At 52.8% G+C, this 20,661-nt stretch overlaps 1 protein-coding gene across 1 annotated transcript; it reads right to left on the minus strand.

Annotated features, from left to right (window-relative positions):
* Window positions 1-587: 587 nt before the first annotated feature.
* Window positions 588-20,445, minus strand: ASB18 (ankyrin repeat and SOCS box containing 18). The gene is made up of 6 exons (XM_064433508.1): window positions 20,248-20,445; window positions 11,873-12,410; window positions 10,324-10,591; window positions 2,794-3,292; window positions 2,144-2,257; window positions 588-1,057 (listed from the first exon to the last, which is right to left on the minus strand). The coding sequence occupies exons 2-6, from the start codon at window positions 12,180-12,182 to the stop codon at window positions 872-874; spliced, it is 1,377 nt and encodes a 458-aa protein (XP_064289578.1). The 5' UTR covers window positions 12,183-12,410; window positions 20,248-20,445; the 3' UTR covers window positions 588-871.
* Window positions 20,446-20,661: the final 216 nt, after the last annotated feature.

The raw sequence follows: 20,661 nt of genomic DNA on the forward strand, positions 1-20,661 counted from the left end.
TATATATAGTATAATATATTGTTTATATATTAAAAATACAATACATACACTTTTTTTTTAAAGTCAAACCAAAACCAAGTGTAAGTCAGCACTGGAAGAATTTTGGGGAGCACGGTGGCAGGAGGACAGCTGTTCTCCCAAGGGATCCCTTTGGTCCAGCAGGGATTAACCTGGGGATCCTGAGGGTGTGGGAAACACAAATCCTCGCTCCTCCTGGTCCCTTTGGCCAGGTCACTGTGGGAAATGATGAAAACCCAAACTCCACAATTTTGGGTTTTCCAGCCCCTTCCTGTGCCAGCCTGGGAAAAGGGGGAAAAGGCACAAGGGGTATGGGAGATACAGGGATTTGTGTCACCCTGCTGCGTGGAGTAGCCACAACATTCCTGGTGGCTCCTACATTAAAAAAAATATTGATATTTAAATCTATTTTAGGGTCTTTATTAATGCTGCTAGACTTTGCATCCTGCTGAGAGCTTCTACACAGCACTTGTGCCTCTCCCAGGTCAGATTTATCCCAGGGGATTTGATGCTCACTTAGGATGGTTTGGGTCCCCTGGGATGGTTTGTGTCCCCTGGGTTGATTTGGGTCCCCGGGATGATTTGTGTCCCCTGCCCTGTCCTTCCCATCCCACACCTGAGCAGCCCCCGCTGCTTTGCAGGGATCCTCCATCATCAGCATTATTCCTACCAGCCACTCATCATTTTATTACTCTTTATAATTTGCTTAAAGCACAATTATAAGGGGGGGGGGGAACCCCAAAAGCTATACAAATTTACAGCCAAAAGCACTTTTTAGTCCTGGGAAAACAGCCACGGCAAGCGTGCCCGTCATGGCATGGATGCTCCTGGATCTGCTGCTGGATCTGCTCCCTCACAGCACCACTCCCCGGGGCTCCAGCAGCAGGAAATCCCGCAGGGCCGCGGGCAGGGGCAGCAGGGGGATGCGGGAGTGGCACTTGTCCCCGCAGCGTGCCCGGATGGTGGCACGGCAGAGGTGCTGCAGGCTCCGGGCGGTGCCCGCCAGCCCCAGCAGGGACTCGTAGAACGGCCGGTGCTGCTGCAGAGAGGGGACAAGGACAGTGTCACCTGCCCCGCTGCGGGAGAAGCTGGAGGTGTTTAGGGATGAGGATTGAAGGGAATGAGGGAAGGAGCCACAGGTGTGGCTGTGGGAGTGGGGTCCAGGCACTGACACAGGGGAAGGGTGGGTGAGGGATTCTGGAATTGTCCTCCTGAATTTGGGACCTTGTGGACTGGAATTGTCCTGCTGAATTGGGACCTTGTGGACTGGAATTCTCCTGCGGAATCAGGACCTTGTGGACTGGAATTCTCCTGCTGAATTGGGACCTTGTGGACTGGAATTCTCCTGAGGAATTGGGACCTTGTGGACTGGAATTCTCCTATGGAATTGGGACCTTGTGGACTGGAATTGTCCTACAGAATTGGGACCTTGTGGACTGGAATTCTCCTGTGGAATTGGGACCTTGTGGACTGGAATTCTCCTGCAGAATTGGGACCTTGTGGACTGGAATTCTGTGGAATTGGGACCTTGTGGACTGGAATTCTCCAGTGGAAGCACCTTGGGGAAGGGCAGCCTCGGGGAGGGCGCAGCAGCATCCCACAGAAAGCTGATGTGGAAGAGACCCTGTTCCTGAGGGAGCAAAGCAGGATTGGGCTGTGCAGCCTCGGCCTTGCCTTAATTTGGGGGAAAAATCCTTTCTCCCATTCCTCAGAGCACCCCGAAGGCTTTGTTTGCATTCCAGCCATCCTTCACAGCCTGTGGGGCCAGGAGCCATCCCAAATCACCCCAGAGCAGGCTGGCTGTACCTGTTGCATGTCCAAGGAGGAGCTTTTCCCAACCAAAACAAGGGATGTGGGCTCCTGCTGGGAAGTGCTCTGGCTCCAGGCTCACTTCCTGAGGCTGAGAGTGGATTTTATGGCAGGCTGGGGCAGGGGGGTGGAGCTGAAGGGGTGCAAACCTGGAGGGATCAGGTGTGTGGTGCTGCTCTAGGGAATATTCCTTTTTGTTTTCCTCCATCCAAATGAAGTCGGGGGTGGGGGGGGGAACCAGTCTGTGGGGAAAATAAACCCCAGTTCTGTGGGGAAAACCCCCTCCTTGGGTGTCAAGCCAGCAGAGCTGCCTCACCTGGAACACCTCCTCTGGCACGGCCTCTGCCCACTCCTGGGACACTGGGATTTGGGAGTAGGAGTTGAAGAGGACCTCGATGACCTCCGGCACGGCCGCGCAGGACTTCAGCACCTGTCCGGGGACATGGGAGGGCTCAGACACCAGAGGCAGGGCCAGAGGGGACAGCAGCCACCTGCTGCAGCCGGGGTTTGTCCCACCCCACCCCGCTCCGGGCTGGGATATCCCCGTGTCGGGATGGGGCAGGCGTGGGGTTTCTCCTGGTGCCTTTTGGAGCAGGGGGAAGTCCCGCCTTGCTGTGGCACTTCTTCCTCTGGATGCAGCCCTCGCTCCTTATTTACATTTTTGGCATGGATAATATTTTCTTTATGGCTTGATGTAAAATCAATGGGACGCAGAGCCACGATGCAGCTCGTGAGCCAGGCCTGTCTCTGATATTCCCTAGGCAGGGAAAAACCCCTCCGAGCCGCGCTGGCTCCCTCCTGCCCTTCTGCTGGGCCTTCACTTCCACCACTCCCCATCCCCACAGTCCCTGCCAGACAGGGAAACTCCCAAATTCTCCCACCCCGCCACCTTTACACGTCCCAGACCTCCCATCCTCAAGGCCCCGCACGCGAGGCGCTCTCCGGGCGCCATTTTGGGGCCGGTACCTTGACGAAGGCCGGGGGCCAAATCTTCTGGGAGCCGTGGTTGAGCAGAAGCTGCACGCTGAGGTGGGGCCGCAGCTCCGGGTGGCAGGCAGCGCCCTGCAGGGCCCAGCCCAGCGGGGACACGCCGTCGTAGTCGATGGCGTTGGCGTCGGCGCCGCGCCACAGCAGCAGCCGCACCAGCTCGGCGTTGGCCGCCCCGCAGGCCCGGTGCAAGGGCCGCCTCCAGCTCTCGTCCCGGGCCTCCACGTCGGCGCCGTGCTCCAGCAGCAGCTGGAAAAGCTGCAGGGAATGGTCGCCGGCGGCCGGGGCCTGCCCGCAGAGCACGCCCAGCGCCGTCTCCTGGCGCGCGTTGCGGGCGTCGACGCGGGCGCGGCGCCGCAGGTAGAGGCGGGCGTGGTGGCAGAGACGGTGCCGGGCGGCCACGTGCAGGGCCGTGTCCCCCCCCGCCTCGCTCGGCAGCTCCACGGCCGCCCCGTGCATCAGCAGGAGCTTGGCACACCTGCGGGAAGGGGTTTTAGGATGGGGGTTTAGGGGTGGTGCGGGTGGAGCCATGAGGGATGGTGGGGTGGGAGGTGGTGTGGGGTGAGGGGGAGGTCATGCTGGAGCTGGGGTTGTGGCACTCATGGATTTTGGGAGGGAGCAGCACAGGCTGGGCAGGTGGCACTCTGCCCTGGTGCCCTCCACAGTGAGGTGGCAATATCTCCCTCTGCCCCTTGACCAGGGTCATGCATGGATGGTCATCCTTGGCCATCCTGGACTGTCCTTGAATACCTTGACACTCCTTGACCATCTTTGACCATCCTAGACTGTCCTTGACCATCCTAGACTGTCTTTAACCATCTTGACCATCCTTGACTGTCCTTGACCATCCTTGACTATCCTTGACTATCCTAGACTGTCCTTAGCCATCGCCATCTTGGCCACCCTGACCATCCTTGACCATCCTAGACTGTCCTTGACCATCCTAGACTGTCCTTAGACATCTTGACCATCCTTGACTATCCTTGACTATCCTTGACTATCCTTGACCATCCTTGACCATCCCAGACAGTCCTTTGCCATCTTGACCATCCTTGACCACCCCTGAACATCCTTGAATACCTTGACCATTTTCAACTGTCCTTGACTGTCTTCAACTATCCTTGACCACCCCTGACCATTCCTGAACCCCTTGACCATCCTAGCCCCACTTTTTTGGATATAAAAATGGATTTTCCTGCTCCCTTGGAGGGTCCCCAACACCTGTGTGTGCTCCTGCTCCAGAAGGTTGTGTTTTCACAGAACCACAGAATATCCTGAGCTGGGAGGGACCCACAGGGATCGTGGAGTCCAGGGGAGGAGCACCAACCTTTAACCCCTCCTGCCTCTTTAATTTTCATCTTTTGTTTCAGCTCAGGTGTCACTGGAGCCCTGGGTGAGGGTCTGGGCTGACACAGAAGCAGCAGGAGGGGGAGAAAAATCCCAGCCTGATCTTTCCAGCAGCGGGAATGGGGAAGAAGAGGAACCTCAGGGAGGAAGGACAGCACCAGGATATTGCTGGTTTTTCCTGGCCCAGGGGAATGCTAACATGTGTGGGAAAAATATCAATAATAAAATAATGAGATAATACTACTAATAATAATATACTTGACTTTTCTGGACCTGCCTCATCACCTCCCCAAGGATTTACTAGGAGGATTTTCATTGTCCTTGGCAGTGCAGAATTTACAGACACCTCCCTGACCTGCTTTTCCCGTGCACCTCAAGCCTGAGATGCCAGAAACATCCCTTCAGGATCTTTTCCTGTACTTCCCAGAGGTGCCAGCCCTCACCAGAGGCTCCACCATGGATGCTCTGCTTGGGGTGTGGTTGCGTGAGAGTGGATTTAGGTGGGGTTGTGCCATTCCCAAAATCCTCAGGTCCCTACTTTCCAATTTAATTTTTTGCACTAGGATGCTGAATCCCTTTCTTCAGGAGTGTTTTTTCTCCCTGAGGCTTTTTGGGGGCTCGCTGGCTGCTGTTGGAGGGGATCACTCAGACACTCAGTCTCTTTTACTGGTCTTGGCCATCCTTGTCAGCAGGGAGTTTGTAGCCCTGATTATGATTATTCTCTTGGGATCTCTCCAGAGCAACTTAATCCTGATGTCACAGGTAGCTCTGCACCCTAAAATAACACATTCAGGGCAAACCAATGATGGTTCTGCAGGAAAAAATGGGAAAAAAATTATTGCTGACTTGGCTGCAAAAATGCAGCAGCCTCGCCCTGAGAAAAATCCCCTTTTGTTCTGCTTTTCTTCTTTTTTTTGGGGGGGTAGATCATGTTTAAAGCATTCCCAGGCAAGGAGGCAGCTGTGCCTTGGCACAAACATTGCCCTGGTTTGGGCGAGAGTGCCCAGGGTGAAGATTTACACCTGCTGAAGATTTCCAATCCTCACTGTGTCCTGGGCTTTTCCCTTACAGAGAACCCCACCCTAGGAGATCAGTTCCTCTTCATCTCCTGCTAGATAGACCTCCCAAATATTCTCCTGTGGAAGGATCATCCTTCCCAGAGGCTGCATCCCTGGAGGGTTTTTCTTTTTGGTTATCAAGTGCTGGAAGAAACCCAAGCTGCTTTATACTGGATTTTCCCCTGGGTGCTCCTCCCTTGGCACAGAGGGAATGCTGGCAGGGAGTTATGAACAAGGGAAGATCTCTTCCAGTGAATGGAAAGGGAGGGAGACTGGGAGGTGCATTTCTCTCCTGTTTGGATAGCTGGGCATCAGCAGGTTCTGGGTAGGTGCTGTTGTTAGCCTCTAAAATCTCTGCTGATGAATTCACAAACTCCAACACTTCCCCAGTGTTTCTGGCTTCCTGTATGTTCATTCACAGCCTGGTTGTTGCCATCAGACTGGACTAAAATCCCATTTAATAAGGCCCAGCAATGTCTTGCTGCTTTTTCAAGGGCTCCTCTCCAACCTTCTGGGAATGCTGAAAGAGCATGCTGAGTTCAGCTTTCCGTTTATCTCAGCAGAAATTCGGTGGCAAAACAAATGACTTTGTTTTCCATCCAGCCTGGCGCCTAATTTCGACTAATTTAAACTCACTTCCAAGCCATTCCCAACCCGTTTGCAGGTGATGGGTGACATCCCCTTGCTTGGGCAAGTCACTTAAAGTAAAGGAAATTTGGGGTGAGCGCTGCTGGTGCTCCACCTTTGCCCTGCCCTGTGCTCCTGGATCAAATGGAATGGGAGAAAAATATTTGGGATTGGTTTTTTTTTTTCATTTCTTCACCCATCAGAGAGTCAGGACGGGATGAGCCCGCTGCCCTCCTTATGCCAGGAAGGCTCCCACTGGCTGGGATGGAAACCACCCAGGCTGGGAAAGCGGGATTTGTTAGGAACGGGATGCGAAGAACAACCAGCAGGAGGAGCAGGAGATTGGGGCAGCGGAGGCTGCAGGGAAAATCCCGTCCCAAGAACCCGCTCAGGCCCCAGTTTCCTCAAGGAAAAACCTCCTGATTGTTTTTTCCTCCCGTCCCCGGGGTCGGAGCGAGGTTTGTCTGTGGAAGCCCTCATTCCCAGCCCTGTGGCTGCTCCTGGGCTCTTTGTCTCTCTGCCAGGACCCAGCCAGGAGCTGCTCTTGCCCAGCTTCCCAAAACCATGGCTCCAAACGCTCCGAGTGCTGTATTTAGCAAGGCAGAACAGAGCAGAGGATGAGGTTTAGCACTAGATGATGCTAAATGCTGGCTTTTCAAATGCCTGGGCTTTTTTTCCCTTGCAGTGCTGCTCACTCCCACAGCCCCAGGGCAGAGTGCCCAGGATGATGCTGGAACAGCTGGAGCATGCCTGGGGCTGGCTGCTCTGGGTCAGTGCCCATCTCCCTGGCATTTGGAGCCTTGTCTTGACCTTTTTAGGCTCCTGCCTTCCTGCTCAGCTCCTGTTTCCTGCTCATCCCTCCCATTCCCCTGTCCCTGGTGCTTGCTCCCTATCCCAGTGCCCCTTGGATGCTGCCTGAGCTCCTGCATTGACCCATCCCACCTTTCATCCCCCATCCCTCGGCCCTGGGGGCTTGGAGGAGGTGGAGAACTCTGCTACCAGCTCTCATGGTGGAGGCAAGGCTCAGAGAAGGGAATTGCTCAGCTGGAAGCGGGGGTGACACCTTCCTGTCCCATCCCTTGGCTTCCCAGAGCTCTTTCCTTGCCGAGCTCTTTCCAGTGCGAGGCTGGAGAAGGGAAGTTCCTCCCCAGGCAGGCTCTCCCTGGCCACGAGGGAAGCCTGGGACGTCCAGGGAGATCTGGAGGAGGGCTCTGCAGATGCTCAGCATCCCTTCCTGCCGTGATGGGAGGCAGGAGCCGTGTCCTGCATCCCTGCCAGCGCCTGCCCAGCGCCCCACGCCCGCTCTCCCCTCCCCTCCCCGCCGCCGAGGCTCTTCCTCTCCCCCTCAATTATTTTTATTTTATTTTTTTTTTCGGGGTGCCAATAAAGGCAGGCTCCTTTAATCATCCCCAGCTTTAAGAGGGAAAAGGGAGAGCGCCAGGGAGAGAGTGCAGTGAATTTAGAGACTCATCTTACCCCACCATGTTAATTATCTCGGCTGTAAAAAAGAGGTCAAGGAGAGGAACTCTACTAAATAGGCCGACGTTGGCATGAACAGCTCCTAAAGTGAAGAAGGTAAGACTGAACTTTACTGGAACTTTTTTTTTTCCATCTCTTCAAAAAGCTCCTAGATTAAAGCTCTGATATCCTTTTTGTTGAAATCTCATGGATTCTGAAGCTCAAATGGCTGGAAGGAAGCCCAGATAATTTTTTTTTATCCCAGTCACTGAGAGGCTCAAAGGTTTTAAGTCCTGCCCCCATGGTGAATTGCCGAGTATATGGGAATACAGAAGAACCTGGCACATAGGTGTTCTGGCCATTGTTATCGAGAGGGAGAAAAATAAAATAGCTCTCTATGTAGGTCAATGACCTGCTCTTTGTTGTCAGTAAAAAATTAAGGATGACCTAAAATCTACTACTCAACGAAAAAAAAATAAAATAAAAAAAAAGGAGGCGAGGTAAAGTAGTCTCCCCCTAATCAAAGAGGAAATGTTTGTGTTACCCAAAGCTTGACCTCCTCAGTCTCTAACTTTAGCAAAGTCTTTGCTATTGAAAAAGCAGTGGTCGAAACCTCAAACCCTGTCTGAAATGTCTATTAATTTTTGATCTTTCAAGGGAGTTGGCTCAGTTATTGTAGAAGCCCCCGTAGCACCGGGCGCCGTAGTGAAGGGGCTCGCAGCATTTCCATTATAAAGCCCCAATATTCCATGCCTTACAACTCAGCTGTTGCCACCTCGGGGCTGTCTGATCCTGGCTGGCTCACCTGCCATCCCCCTCTGCCTTCCGAGGGAATGGAACATGCAAATCAGTGAGAGCAGGTCTGTTTTCTAATACATCTACATAAAATAGTATTTTTTTCCAAGCTTGGAAGCAAAGCCAGGGCACCTGGACCTCTGTGGTCCAGGAGATCCTCTGCACGGCCTGGGGTGGTTTGGTGGCCCCATCTCTTCATGGGGAGAAGCCTAAAATCAGGGAAGCACTGGGGCTTTAGGATGGGGCTGGAGGATGAGGTTGAAGGTGTAAAGGGAGCTCAGGTGAAGGAATTAAATCCAGCTCTTGCCTGCAGCATCCTCCCTTTCCCACCCTGCTCCTTCCAGCCCTCACGGCACCAAGGATGCCTTGGATTCATCCCTAGATTTTTTCGGCTGAACCAGAAGTTGATTAATACCTGATGTTTGGACAACTTGCAGAGACTCTTACTGATAAGCAGAGATCAAACCTTTCCCTCTCTGGCTGCTTCCCTTCTGCAGAGCTCTCTCCCTGTGTCGTGGTCTGTGACATGCTGGAACCTCGCTTCCACCACCCACCTCCAGGTAATCTTGCCTGCCTGGAGGGCAGAGGATGGAAGCCAGGCTGGCTTTCCAGGGAAGCTGGCAGGTGATGGAATTCACTGTGGCCCTAAGCAGTTTCATCAGGATAATATCAAGTGGCTGAGCTCTTTATTAAAAAAAAAGGAAAATATCCTCATTCTGTGTGTCTAGTGATCCAGGCACTTAAAGTCCTACAGAAACATATTTTGCTGTGTTTTTCCATATTTTTTCAGGCAATTTTTATGCTCATCTGTGTGATGCTGATGCAGGGTGGGATGTGGGTGCACACGGAGGAGCCCAGCCCTGCCTGTGAGCCAAAGGGGATCCCCACGTGGCTTGTGCGGGATGAGGGGGTGGAAGCATTGCTCCACATCCCATAAACCCATCCTGAGCATCTCCTGGGGAAGTCTGCTGGATCTGGGCTGCAGGACTTACTGATTTTAGGGGAAATAGCCAGGAAAGAGGAGCAAGGAAAGGCTGAGGCTGGGCTGCTCCTGTGCATGGGGAGAAGACTTAGGCTGTGCAATGTGCCTGGCACCAAAATGCCCTTTTTATTTTTGTCTCTGCTGTGGCAGTGGGGAGATGTGGGAGGCTGTGGGAAGTCTTGCCATGGATCACAGCATGGTTTTTTGCTTCATGGCATCTTTCTTGCTTTATGGCATCTTTTTTGCCTCCCACAGGCAAAACTCCTGGGCTGTGTGCACAGGGGATGCACAGTGAGGTTATCATGGAATGCCAGAAGAGTTTGGGCTGGAAGGTTTGGGTGGAAGAGGTTTTACAGCAACTTCTGTGAGCCAGGGAGAAGTTTGATAAGAGGATCCATGTTTGATAAGAGGATCCACGTTTGCCCCTGAAAGAATTTCCTACCAAGGTTGTTGGCAGACAAACCAAGAAAGAAAGAAGGATAAATAAATAAGAGAATAAGTAAGAGAAGCCTGCAACTGCCCATTCAAATAATCACTTTGTTTGTCTCTTCTGACCAATGAGTAAAGTGTAAACTTCTGAGCTTTGTAAGAGTGTCTGAAAAGCATGCATGCTAGAATAAAAGCAGTTTGAAGCCTTCTGGAAATGGAGTGTTGTAGCCGCATTTCTCTTCACGGAGAAAAGCCAGGCACAATTTCCCAAGGATATTTCTGGGATTCACATTCTCTGAACCTCAGAGAAATTAAAAATAATTCTTATCTCAATTCTTACCTAACAGTTTTCTATGCTCCTGTGTTGTTCACAAGTGGAGTGTATCCTGGAAGACTGTTCACCTGAAGGGAGCTGGTAATTGGATTCTGGTGAGAGTGTTTTGATTCACTGACCAAGTGAATCCAGGTGTGTGCGTGTCGGGACAGTCACAAGACTCTGGGCAGTGGAGCTGAGTTGGGTGCTTGTGCAGATTCAGTTTAGATGCAATGTAATTAATACAGTATAGAATAATATAGTATAATAAAGTAATTAATTAGCCTTCTGACATCAGTGGAGAAATGCATCATCCCCCCCTCATCGGCGTTGCCTGCTTCACTACAGAGCGCGCTGCTTTGCATTGTCTCCATCTCACCAACGACAGAAGGGACCTCAAAGCCCGACCCATCCCACCCCGTGCCAGGGCAGGGACCCCTCCCAGCGCCCCAGGCTGCTGCAGGCCCCGTGCCAGCCCCGGGCAGCAGGGCCGTCCTTACCGCAGCGAGTCCTGCGAGGTGCAGAGGTGCAGCGGGGCCGCGCCCCGCTCGCCGCGCGCGTCGGGCTGGGCCCTGTACTCCAGCAGCAGCTCCACGCAGTCGCTGTGCCCGCCCTGGCAGGCCAGGTGCAGGGGTGTCTGTCCCCCCGGGGCCAGGTTGGGGTCGGCCCCGCGGCGCAGGAGGTGCCGCAGGCAGTCGGGGTGGCCGTGGCGGGCGGCGAGGCACAGAGGGGTGCTCAGCTCCAGGCGCTCCTCCAGCGCCCACAGCCCTGCGGGACACGGGAATGGCTGCGGCTTTCAGGCTCTCTGGAAAAGCCCTTTGCCCAGGAGCTTGCTCCTGGGAAGCTGAGCAGCCTCAGGGAAAAGGAAAACAATTCTTATCTCATTTGCTTCTCCTGTGTTGTGCTCATGTGGAATGTGTTTGGAGATTGTTCACCCACAGGTGATTGTTCCATTGGGTTCTGTGTGAGTTGTTTTCACTCTTTGGCCAATCAATACCAAGATGTGTCGAGACTCTGAAGTCACAAGTTTTCATTATTATCTTTTTAGCCTTCTGTAAGTATCCTTTCTGTATTCTTTAGTATACTATAGTATTCTTTAATATAATATAGTATTCTTTAATATAATATAGTTTCATAAAATAATAAATTAGCCTACTGAGAACATGGAGTCAGGTTCATCATTCCTGCCTTCATCAGGACATTTCCCAGCAAATACAATAAATGGGGCTCTGACTGCACCTGGTTCAGTCCTGCCCCTGCATTCCCATCCCCTGCCCAGCAGCCTGGGGGCTGGAGCAGCTCCTGACAGGGCTTTTCCCCTTTTTCTCTGGCATCTTTAGGGGCTGGTTGGCTCCGTGGCTCTGACTACAGTTGGAAGGAGGGGAAACAAAACCCCCTCGGGTGTGTGTTCATCCAGGAGAGGAATTTCAGGTGGAACCAGGCGGGCAAGCCAATGCCCTGCTGGCCACCAGGGCACACAGCCCCCTGTGCAAGTGGCTGGCAGGAGCTAAAGGCAGCTCAGGAATTCCCCAGGAAAGGAAAAGTCAACTTTGATGGGAGTGAAGGCACCCAAGCCAGGTGGGAGGGTGGTGGAGGGCTGGTCTTGGGATGTGCTGGGTTTGGGATCTGCCAGAGTGAGGAATTGTGTTTCCCAGCAGCTCCAGGACCTCCTGGACCATGTCCTGAGCACCTGGAGCCATGGGGAGCATCACCTCAGGAGGCACCACCATCCTGAGAGCATCTGATAGCACCATGAGGAATTTGGGCTGTGAGCCCTCCTGAAAGCATTCCCAAAACACACGGTGTCTAATCCGTCTAATCCCAGCCTGAGGAAATCACATGGATGCACAGATCTTACACTTCCACTGGGTTAGTAGGCGCAGAAGAGAAGAAAATATTAAGAGTGATGGATATTAATGGCCAGAACTGTGGGCTAACCAGAAACTTTGGGCACACCCAAGGCACCGAGATGCACTGCCCCTCTCCTCTTTAGGGTTAGTAAACATCCACTGATTTCATTTTCTGGCCTGGCCTTCAAAGGAAAAGTACCTGAGAGTCCATAAGAGGCTTGGCTTTTCACCTGCCACTCCAGCTGGTTTCTACTGATCTCAAAGACCAGGTTGACATCTTGGTGGTATCTGTCAGTCAGGACCTGCAGGCTCCTCAGGTCTCCCGTGACCAGGGCTGTGTAGAACCTGGCGATGGGAGCTCCAGGTGCCAAGGGATGCTCCGAGCCCAACTTGGAGGAAATCCTCAGCTTCCCTGTCCCAGCTCCTGGTGCCTCGCTCATGCCAGTGCTTCCTGGTGTGCAGGTCCTGCCTGGGAGCATGGCCAGGCTTTTATAGCCCAGTGGCTCCATCCTCTTGGCTCACTGTCTAATTATAATCCAGTCCAGGCTCTGTTGTGGGGTATTTATAACTGCAGAGGGGCTGGAGCATGATGGACACGGGGTACAATGAGGGTCAGGTGGTCACTGGGCCACGTTGCAGCAGCACCTCTTGGATTAAATTGCTGGATTTTTTGGAGGCTCCAACTTGGGACAGAGGTGTTTAGGCTGGGAGGAAAACGGTGCCTAGTGTTTAGGAAACTGAAAAAAAAAAAAACCAAAACAAAACAGGAATTTAGTAAACTGCTGTCTGTCTATCCCCAATAACCTTATTTGTGTCCTCTGAGCTCTGGGAGGGTTCTTTCCCCCCCTTCTATTTTCTTTTTTTCATGAAGGTGCTCATGTGAGATTCCAGTCCTGTGGTTGCAACGTGGAAAAATCTGGGCTACGTGTTACTGGGCCAGCCTGGAATGCTGGGATGGCCCTTGCAGCGAGGTACAAACGCTCCTGGGGCTTTGGCAGGGGAAGCTGCTCCCCCAGACAGTGCCTTGTATAGGAGACAGAAAGTTCCACTGGATGCCAGCAGAGCATTCCCTGCTCCCACTTCCCCCAGGCTCCTTTCCTCAAGGTCACCGGAGAGATCCGTGCTGGGGACGAAAATAGAGACTGGCATCTCGTGACTTGGGGGCTCTGGGTGACAAAGGCTCCCCTTCCCAGCCCTGCCACCCACCTCTGTGGGGAACAAACCCGGTCAGAGCCGATTTTGGGATGTCCAGCCAGAGCTGGAACGCTGCATGGTTCCCTCTGTGCGGAGCCAACCTGAGGCTGGGAGGAATTTTTGGGACCTTCCTGGGGATCCTGAGCATTCCTGAGCCAGCACCCCCGTGCTGCCAGAGCCACCTGAGGTTCCCCTGAGTGTGTCCCCAGCGTGGCTGTGGTGACACCCATCTCTGGAGCCCCAAAATTCCCTGCTGTGTCCTTGAGGGATGGGGCTTGCTGAGCTAAGGGGTTCCTGGTGAAGGACCCCCCTAAGGCCCCTGCTCATGGGAAGCAGCACTGGGAGATAATTTGGGAGATAATTCCCTGTTTTCTCCTTCTTTTCCCCTTGCTCTCAAGGCCAGCATTCCCACCTGGCCGTCCCCAGCCTCTCTGTTGCTTTGGAGCCTCCAAAGCCCCTCATTTCCCCTCTGCTTTCACCACTTGTGGCTGTTTTGCTCACCCAGCCCCTCAGCGCCCATTCCCTGCTCTGGTAATGCCTGAGCCACCTCCTCAAGCTCTGCTCTGGTATGAAAACACCTCAGGCATCCCTGGGCTCCTGCAGGAGCTTTGGAGATCCAGACACCTCAGGGTGACATTCCCAGAGCCTGCTTTCCCTCTGTCTCTCCGGTGACCCTGTCATATTTTGGTGGTGATGCGGAGGAATCCTGCCTCACGCCACAGGGATCACCTTCCCTGGGCAGGGATTGCCTCCCGGGTAAATTTAGCACGGAGGGCAGGCCTTGTGGGTCAGTCCCGGGCTAATTCCCTTGGCGGGGGTGTGGATGTGTGTGCCTGGCACTGCATTGGCCTCGGGATTGCGCAGAGACACCCCGGGACCCTTCTCAATCTGCATCTATTTGCATAAAAACACCAGGGTTAAAACCAGCCTGGCACGGATGGAGTGAAGAGAAATGTTCCCCATGGCACACAAACCCTTGGCTGGGCTTTGCCAGGGAAAACAAGGGTGTTGAGCTGCTGGTAAAGCACTTGTTGCACTGGAGGAAACCCCACAAGGCTGCCCTGGGGCCGTGCTGTGCTGCAGGCCTTGGGCACAGCCCCTGGCAGCACAGCTCTGTGATCCTGGGGATCTGAGCCTGCCAAAACCAGGCCTGGGATCATCCTGCTGTGTCCTTCCTGCACAGACCCGAGCCCCAGAAGGGGTCACAGTGAGCACCTCTAGCCTTGCCCTCGTCCATCCCCAGCACCTTCTCCCTGAGGAGCACACCCCACTGAGCAAAACATTCGGCATTTCCCTTCCCCACATCAAGGGGGTCTGCCCATAACAGCTTCCACTGCCTGCTGTAGCTCTCCATTGCTGGCAAAACTCATTCCTGGCACAGGGAGGCCACAACACACAGCAGCAGGAGGGTTTGAGAGAGTTTGTCCCCCTGGTGCAGCTGCCACAGAACTCAGTCCTCACGCTGGGGACACCTCAGCCCTCCTGGTCCCAAAGCCCCACGAGGGTAGAACATCTGGATGTGCAGGGCTCCTGGCACCTCCACCCTGCTTTACAGCTGCCCTCTGCAGCAGGGATGCCATTATTATCATTACCATTATCATTATTATTCTTGCAGGGAAATGTCCAGCGTGGTGCAGGAGCCTGCAGCACTGCCTCCTGATTCCAGCCTTGCATCCCCTCCCAGCCCCCCCAGATAGCTCAGATGGGGTCCCTGTGATGGCAGCGTCCCCCCAGCACCCCGTGGCTGTGGGACTGAGGGGTGGCAATGCCACCAGAGCCCCAAACCTACCTTGGAGCCATGTGAGGGGGGCTCTCCTGGCTGATGGTCCCTCATCCCCCCGATCACCATCCCTGCCCGGGCAGAGCGAGGTGGGATCTTCAGTGCCCTCTCTGGGAGCCAGGTGCCACCTTGCAAAGAGACACCCTGTCCCCAGCACGTCCCCACATTTATATTTGCAGCTCTCCCTGTGACAGCACTGCCCAGCTATGTGGCTGTGGTCGGGCTGTCCCTGCCAACACACATGTCCCTGTCCCTGTGCCTGGGGAGGGGCTCACGCCTTTAACCCCCCCAAAAACACTTCTGCTGCTGCTGCTGCTGCTGCTGCTGAGCTCTTCTTTAGAAGCTGCTGCCTGGTGAAATATAAACTTGTCCCGAGGCTGCATTGATTTTGTGCAGTTTTTATTGGAAATTAGATGATATTTAAGCATTTCCCTTTAACAGCTCTATATAACATGGAAAGGTCTTGTGCTACAGTTAGTTTATAGTGGCTCGTCTTTGTCAGATGTAAATAATTCAATAAACCCCTCTCCAAACTCTTTCCAATTATAACTGCACAATTTTCCTTCCCCCCCCCCTTTCCCCCATCAATTACAGGAATAATAATTTAAAAAATAGCTCTTAGCTCAGGTAAAAATTCAAGGGCTCCCTTCTCCCCACCTCCCAGCTGGAGAGCTGTTAATTATCCCCTGGGAATTCAGTCCTGGGGCACATCCTCTTTGAAAGGTGGAGCCCTCCCAGTTGTTTACCCCCTGAGTTATGTGCTCTTGGAATGTCACCCCGTGTGCCAGGCTGGAAAAGCAGCTAGGGCTGACCCTCATCACGTGTCTCCCACCCAGTCTCAGCACTAGAGGCTCCCTGTGGGGTCCAAAATGTGGGATTTCCTCCTGGGATGGGAGACACCCAGCTGTGATTTGCCTTGTGGCACCCTCACCCCTCACAGCCTGCCACCAAAAAGGGTTTAATGAAGAATTACAGGGTGAGGATTCAGCGCTGGGCATTTCAGGGCTCAGATCCCAGCCCTCTTCCCCAGCTCTTGGGATCTGAAGCAGGTTCACCCCATTCCCTACTGGAATTCCAGCACTGCCATGGCTGTGGGAGGTGCACACAGAGGAGCTGGATGGCCACCACGAGCTCCAACAAGCCCTTGACTTGGCTTCGTGTCACCCCTGAGCACAGTAAGTGCCAGGTACCTGTGGAAGTTATTTATGGGCTGGAGGATGTGTTTCCCAGGCACACGCTAAGTGGAAAGTTCCTGAGATAATTGCTTGCCCTCTGGGGTGCAGAAGAACAAACCCTGTTGCCCACACCCACCCATTTCTGGGCGATTGATTTATCCCTTCCCACTGGACACTCCAGAACTGTCAGTGTTAATTAGTGGGGCCTTGGCCAGGTTCATCAGGGCTCCCACCTCTCCCTGGAGCAGCTGCAGCTCCAGGAGGGAAGCACCTGGTTCGTGCTGGGCTCTGCCTCCATTCCTGCCCCCTCTTCCCATCACCTGTGGGGCAAGGGCTGCAAATTACAGGTTGTGCTGTGCTGTGCTGGGAAGAGCAGCTGGTTCTGGGCTCATCTGTCACGGCAGGGAGCTGTCAGCACATTGTCCCCAGTGCCACCCCTGCCCTGAACCCACCCTGGGTATGGGCAGTGGGGGGCCAGCGCTTCGGGGTGTCCCTGGAGTGGAGTCACCAGCAGGGCGGTGACATCCCAGGGCTGGGAGCTTTCAGGGAGCAGGGATGGGTTTGTAGACATAAAACGGAGCGGTGGCTCAGGGCAGGACCTGCTTTGGGGTCAGAAATGACCCTAAAGGATCATTTCTGGGCAGCTTTTGGGGCCGCGTGTGTCCCAAACCTTGGGGGGAGAAGGGGCTGCTCCCCACGGGGGTGATGTGTGGCTTCCATCAGCCTTGGAAACGACACCAGACCCTCAAATTCCAGGCGGGCCTGATGCCTGTAGGCTTTTCTCACTGCCCAGCACCCCCTCCCTCCCTGAGAAGCTTTTTGGGATGGAGATGTGAGTAATTAGGGTAATTATGGGTGTAACTTCCCAAACTTTGGGCTGAGAGGTGCTAATGGCTCGTTTGCATGATTCCCACCTCCTACTAATCCCCCAGCCCTTTCACTGCTCCAGTTATTCCTAAGGAGGCGAGCACAGGAGCCTTGACCTCTCCTCAAACTTTCACTGGGGCTTAAAGCCCACCATGCCCAGTCCAGTCCTATCCGCTGATAATTATAGAATTTCTTGGTGGCTTTTTTCCTCGTTTCACCCCATTCTCTTTTATCTCTGTTTTGTTGGTTTGGTTTTTTGGGTGTTTTTTTGTTGTTGTTGCTATATATATATATATGTATATGTAGTTTTTGTTTGTTTGCTTGTTTGTTTTTTTTTTTTTTTTTTTTTTTTTTTTTTTTTGTTTTTTTTTTTGTTTTTATTCTTGGAGTTTGAATTTTTTTTACTCAGAAAGCCAAAATCCCCCTCTGTGGGTGGGCAGGCACCAGGCACGGCGTCTTCTCCTTGCTCCACAAAATCCCCAATGCTGTTCCTGGGGTGGGAATGTCTGTCCTGTGAGGGCAGCAGGTGATTTGGGTTCCCCATTTGCTCGTGATCCACTGATGGTGGCTAAGGATAGGACCCTGCTTTAGGCTCCTGGGTGGGTCAGAAATGACCCTGTGAGGATGGGGCAGGTTTTGGGGCCGTGTGTGCCCCCACCAGTGACCCCCCAAGCACCCTGAGGGAGAGGATAGAAGCCTTGGAGCCAGAATTCCTGGGTTTTGTGGGTTTCTGGTGACCACAGCAGCACTGGCAATCCTTTTCCTTCCTGCTAACCACAGCCCTGCTCTATCCATGCAGGACAAGGTGGGGTGAGTTCCTTGAGTGTGTTTTCCCATGTTGCTGGGACCTGCCTGCCTTTTCCAGGCTCTCCTTGGTCCCTCCCTTGTTTGCTGTTCCTTGTTTTGTGTTGCTGTGGGTGCCTTCCCCCCTTCCCATGGTTTCCATCAATCCTGGCTGGGGAAACTGATTTAGGGTCGATCCTAAAGCAAGGAAGCTGGAAGAGAGTGTTAGGGAATGCTGGTTTGGAGCTGCCTTCCTGGGAAGGGAACAGCTTTATTTTGGAATTCTCTCCCCTTTTGCTTCTGTGTGCAATTAGCTGTGTCATTAATGATGATTTTCTTGCTAACTGGAGCAACCTGAAGCACCAAATTTTGTCAGGAGAGGAGAATCCAACCTTAGGAAGCTGTGTGGGTTTGTTTGGGGATGCTCAGAGGAGGGTAGGGATGAGATAAGTAATTTTCCAGAGGATTGGGGAAAGCTGGAAGGGATTTGGGGTTGGCATTCCCCTCCTTTGGCTTTAGGGCTGTGGGGCAGGTGGGTGCAGAGCCTGGCAGTGCCCTGCCCCAGGGTGGCACCTGCTTTGGGGGGTTTGGGGTGGGATGGGCTTCTCTCCGTGCTGGCACATCCCCTGGGATTTTCCCTGCTGTGCCAAGAAAAGGGATTTCACCCCAGGGCTGTGACAGCCCCACAGGCACTGCCCAGACCCTGACAAGAGCCCCAAAAGATTTGGGGGTTTTATGCAGCTTGTTATCTTAGGTATAGGGTTTTTTTATTTTTTTAAATTTGAAATCCCAGCACGAAATAATCCTCTTTTTCTGGTCGGAATAGAAATGGCTTGATGCCACGAGGTAAAAAAAAAAAAATTAAAAAAAAAATAAAAGGCAGCTCTACCCAGTGCTGTGCTGATTTGCAAGGCTAGTGAGAGACTACAGAAGGCGTTTTCAAATAGACTCCGATATTTTCAGTGCTTGAAGAGGGCCCGACTACATGACACCTTTTTTGAAGCCCTGATTTACAATGGCCCCAGGCTGAGTGCATTATAATTTGCTGCTAGAAGTTCCAAAGTCGCAGTACTTTCAATAATGAGGAGAGAAACCCTAATACCAGAAGACTTTTCCCTTTCTTTCTTTTTTTTTTTTTTTGGCATTGTGTTTAATGAAAAGCTAAAAATGTGCTAATTTGTAAGTCCTGTTGTGGTAGTGGCATTGGAGGCTTTTGAAATGCGTTACTGACTTGGGGAGTATTAAGGAAAAATGACATTTTGCTACTAGCAGAAAAGTCAATTATAATGTTTCCACACTTTAGAAAATTGCTGATGCAGGATGGGAGTTAATAGAACAGTCAGCTTCACTTTGTGTTACCGGATTTGGGGGGTTTTGCTGAGAAACCTCGGCTTGTTTTTTAATTCTGATGGCAACTTCAATGCCGGTGTTTTTTAATTCTGACGGCAACTTCAATGCCCCAGGTGCTGCATGTGGGACTGGGCTCCGGCAGGGTGAGATGTGTTCCCGGGGCTGTTCCCACCTGGAGCTGCCAGCCTGGCGTGCTGCAGGCTGCACAGGAGCAGGGAGGTCGGCATCCATGAAGACTGAGTGTTTTGCAGTCCCTTTGATCCACCCCTGGTGGTGCAGGAGCTCTGAGCCTGCTGCACTCTGCAGAAGAGCCCTGAGCACTCGTTTAGAACATTTACAGCCAGGAACAGGGGGAAGGAGCTGTCCTGTCCTTCCCCACTGTGCTCCCAGCAGAGTCTTTCCCCCTCATCTCCTGGAGAAGAAAACAGCAGAAAACTTCTTGTGAGCTCTTGGGGAGAGGAGGGTGGGAGCTCTGTTGGAGCAGAGTTTTAGTGCTGCTGGTGAAGCCCCAGGGCTGGAGCTGGCAGCAGGCAGGGGCAATCCCAATAATTCCATCTCTGGGCTGGTACAGCTGAGGAGAGGAGGCAGAGCAGCTCCTGCTCATCTATCTCCAGCCCTTTCCATGGGCAGGGATGCCTTGCACTGTCCCAGGGTGCCCCAACCTGGCTTTGGACACTTCCAGAGGTGGGGCAGCCACAGCTTCTCTGGGAATTCCATTCCAGGGCCTCCCCACCCTCCCAGGGAACAATTCCTTCCCAATATCCCACCTATCCCTGCCCTCTGGCAGTGGGAAGCCATTCCCTGTGTCCTGTCCTACTCCAGGTGTGGCCTTGGGGTCTGAATTTAAAGCACATTCAAATCCACAGGGCAGGGGAATGCCAAGACTTTATTTCTTCTGCTCCCCCTTCCAGGTGTTCCAAAGAGGGGCTCCTGCTTGGTGTGGTTAAAATTGGAGGGTGGGGGAGTGAGCATGAAGACTTTTAGAAAAGTCATGTCATATGTAGTTCTCCTCGGTTTGCAGGAAGAAATTAAGCCAATTAATTTATTGGTAAATTATCTGATGATGAAGTACAAAATAACTGCAATGAAATGCTGACATTCACATTAATACCAAATTAGTTACTGTATTATGACTGTTCTTACAATGAATGCCCAGTAATTTAATAGTAATGGGACATTTAAATAATTTAGCTGATCATTCTCTAGATCACTTCCATATATAAATGAGCATGACAGCTTCTTCTCTCAACTTTGCTGCTGCTGGATTGCTGCCACCTCCACACCAGGAGGCAGAGCAGCCTCCCCTCTTTGCTGTGCCCTTTGGCTGGGGGGAGGAGGCAGCGTTGTCCTCCTCCATCAGACTTTGGGAATGCCATGGCACAGAGTGCGGCTGTGCTGGGCTGAGCAAAGCCACAACCTTCTTACCTCTTTCCATGGAGGATCTCTGGGTGGAGATGCTGGAGGAGCATCTCTAGAGGCATTCCTGTGAGAGCTTCCCAGTGGGAAGGATGTTGGAGATCCAGTCAGGGCCACATCACTCAATAATTCAGCCACTGAAGTTCCTCTGTGTGTTGGCTCTGCTTGATGCAGCTGCTTCATCAATTTTTCAAACAGCTGCACTCTCTGTAATAATAACAGTAATAATAATCAGCATTAAAATTGCTCCTCCCTCTTCCCTCCCTGTCCCCACGAGGAGGGGAGGGGAGAGGAGAGCAAGGGCTTGGCAGCCCCACAGGGCAGTTTTTTTGCTTTACGGGGTGGTTTGGCTTGAAGGGACCCGAAATCTCATCCAGTTCCACCCTGTGCCATGGGCAGGGACAGCTTCCAGTGTCCCAGGCT

Source organism: Passer domesticus, chromosome 10 (genome assembly GCF_036417665.1).
Source record: "Passer domesticus isolate bPasDom1 chromosome 10, bPasDom1.hap1, whole genome shotgun sequence".
Lineage (NCBI taxonomy): Eukaryota > Metazoa > Chordata > Aves > Passeriformes > Passeridae > Passer > Passer domesticus.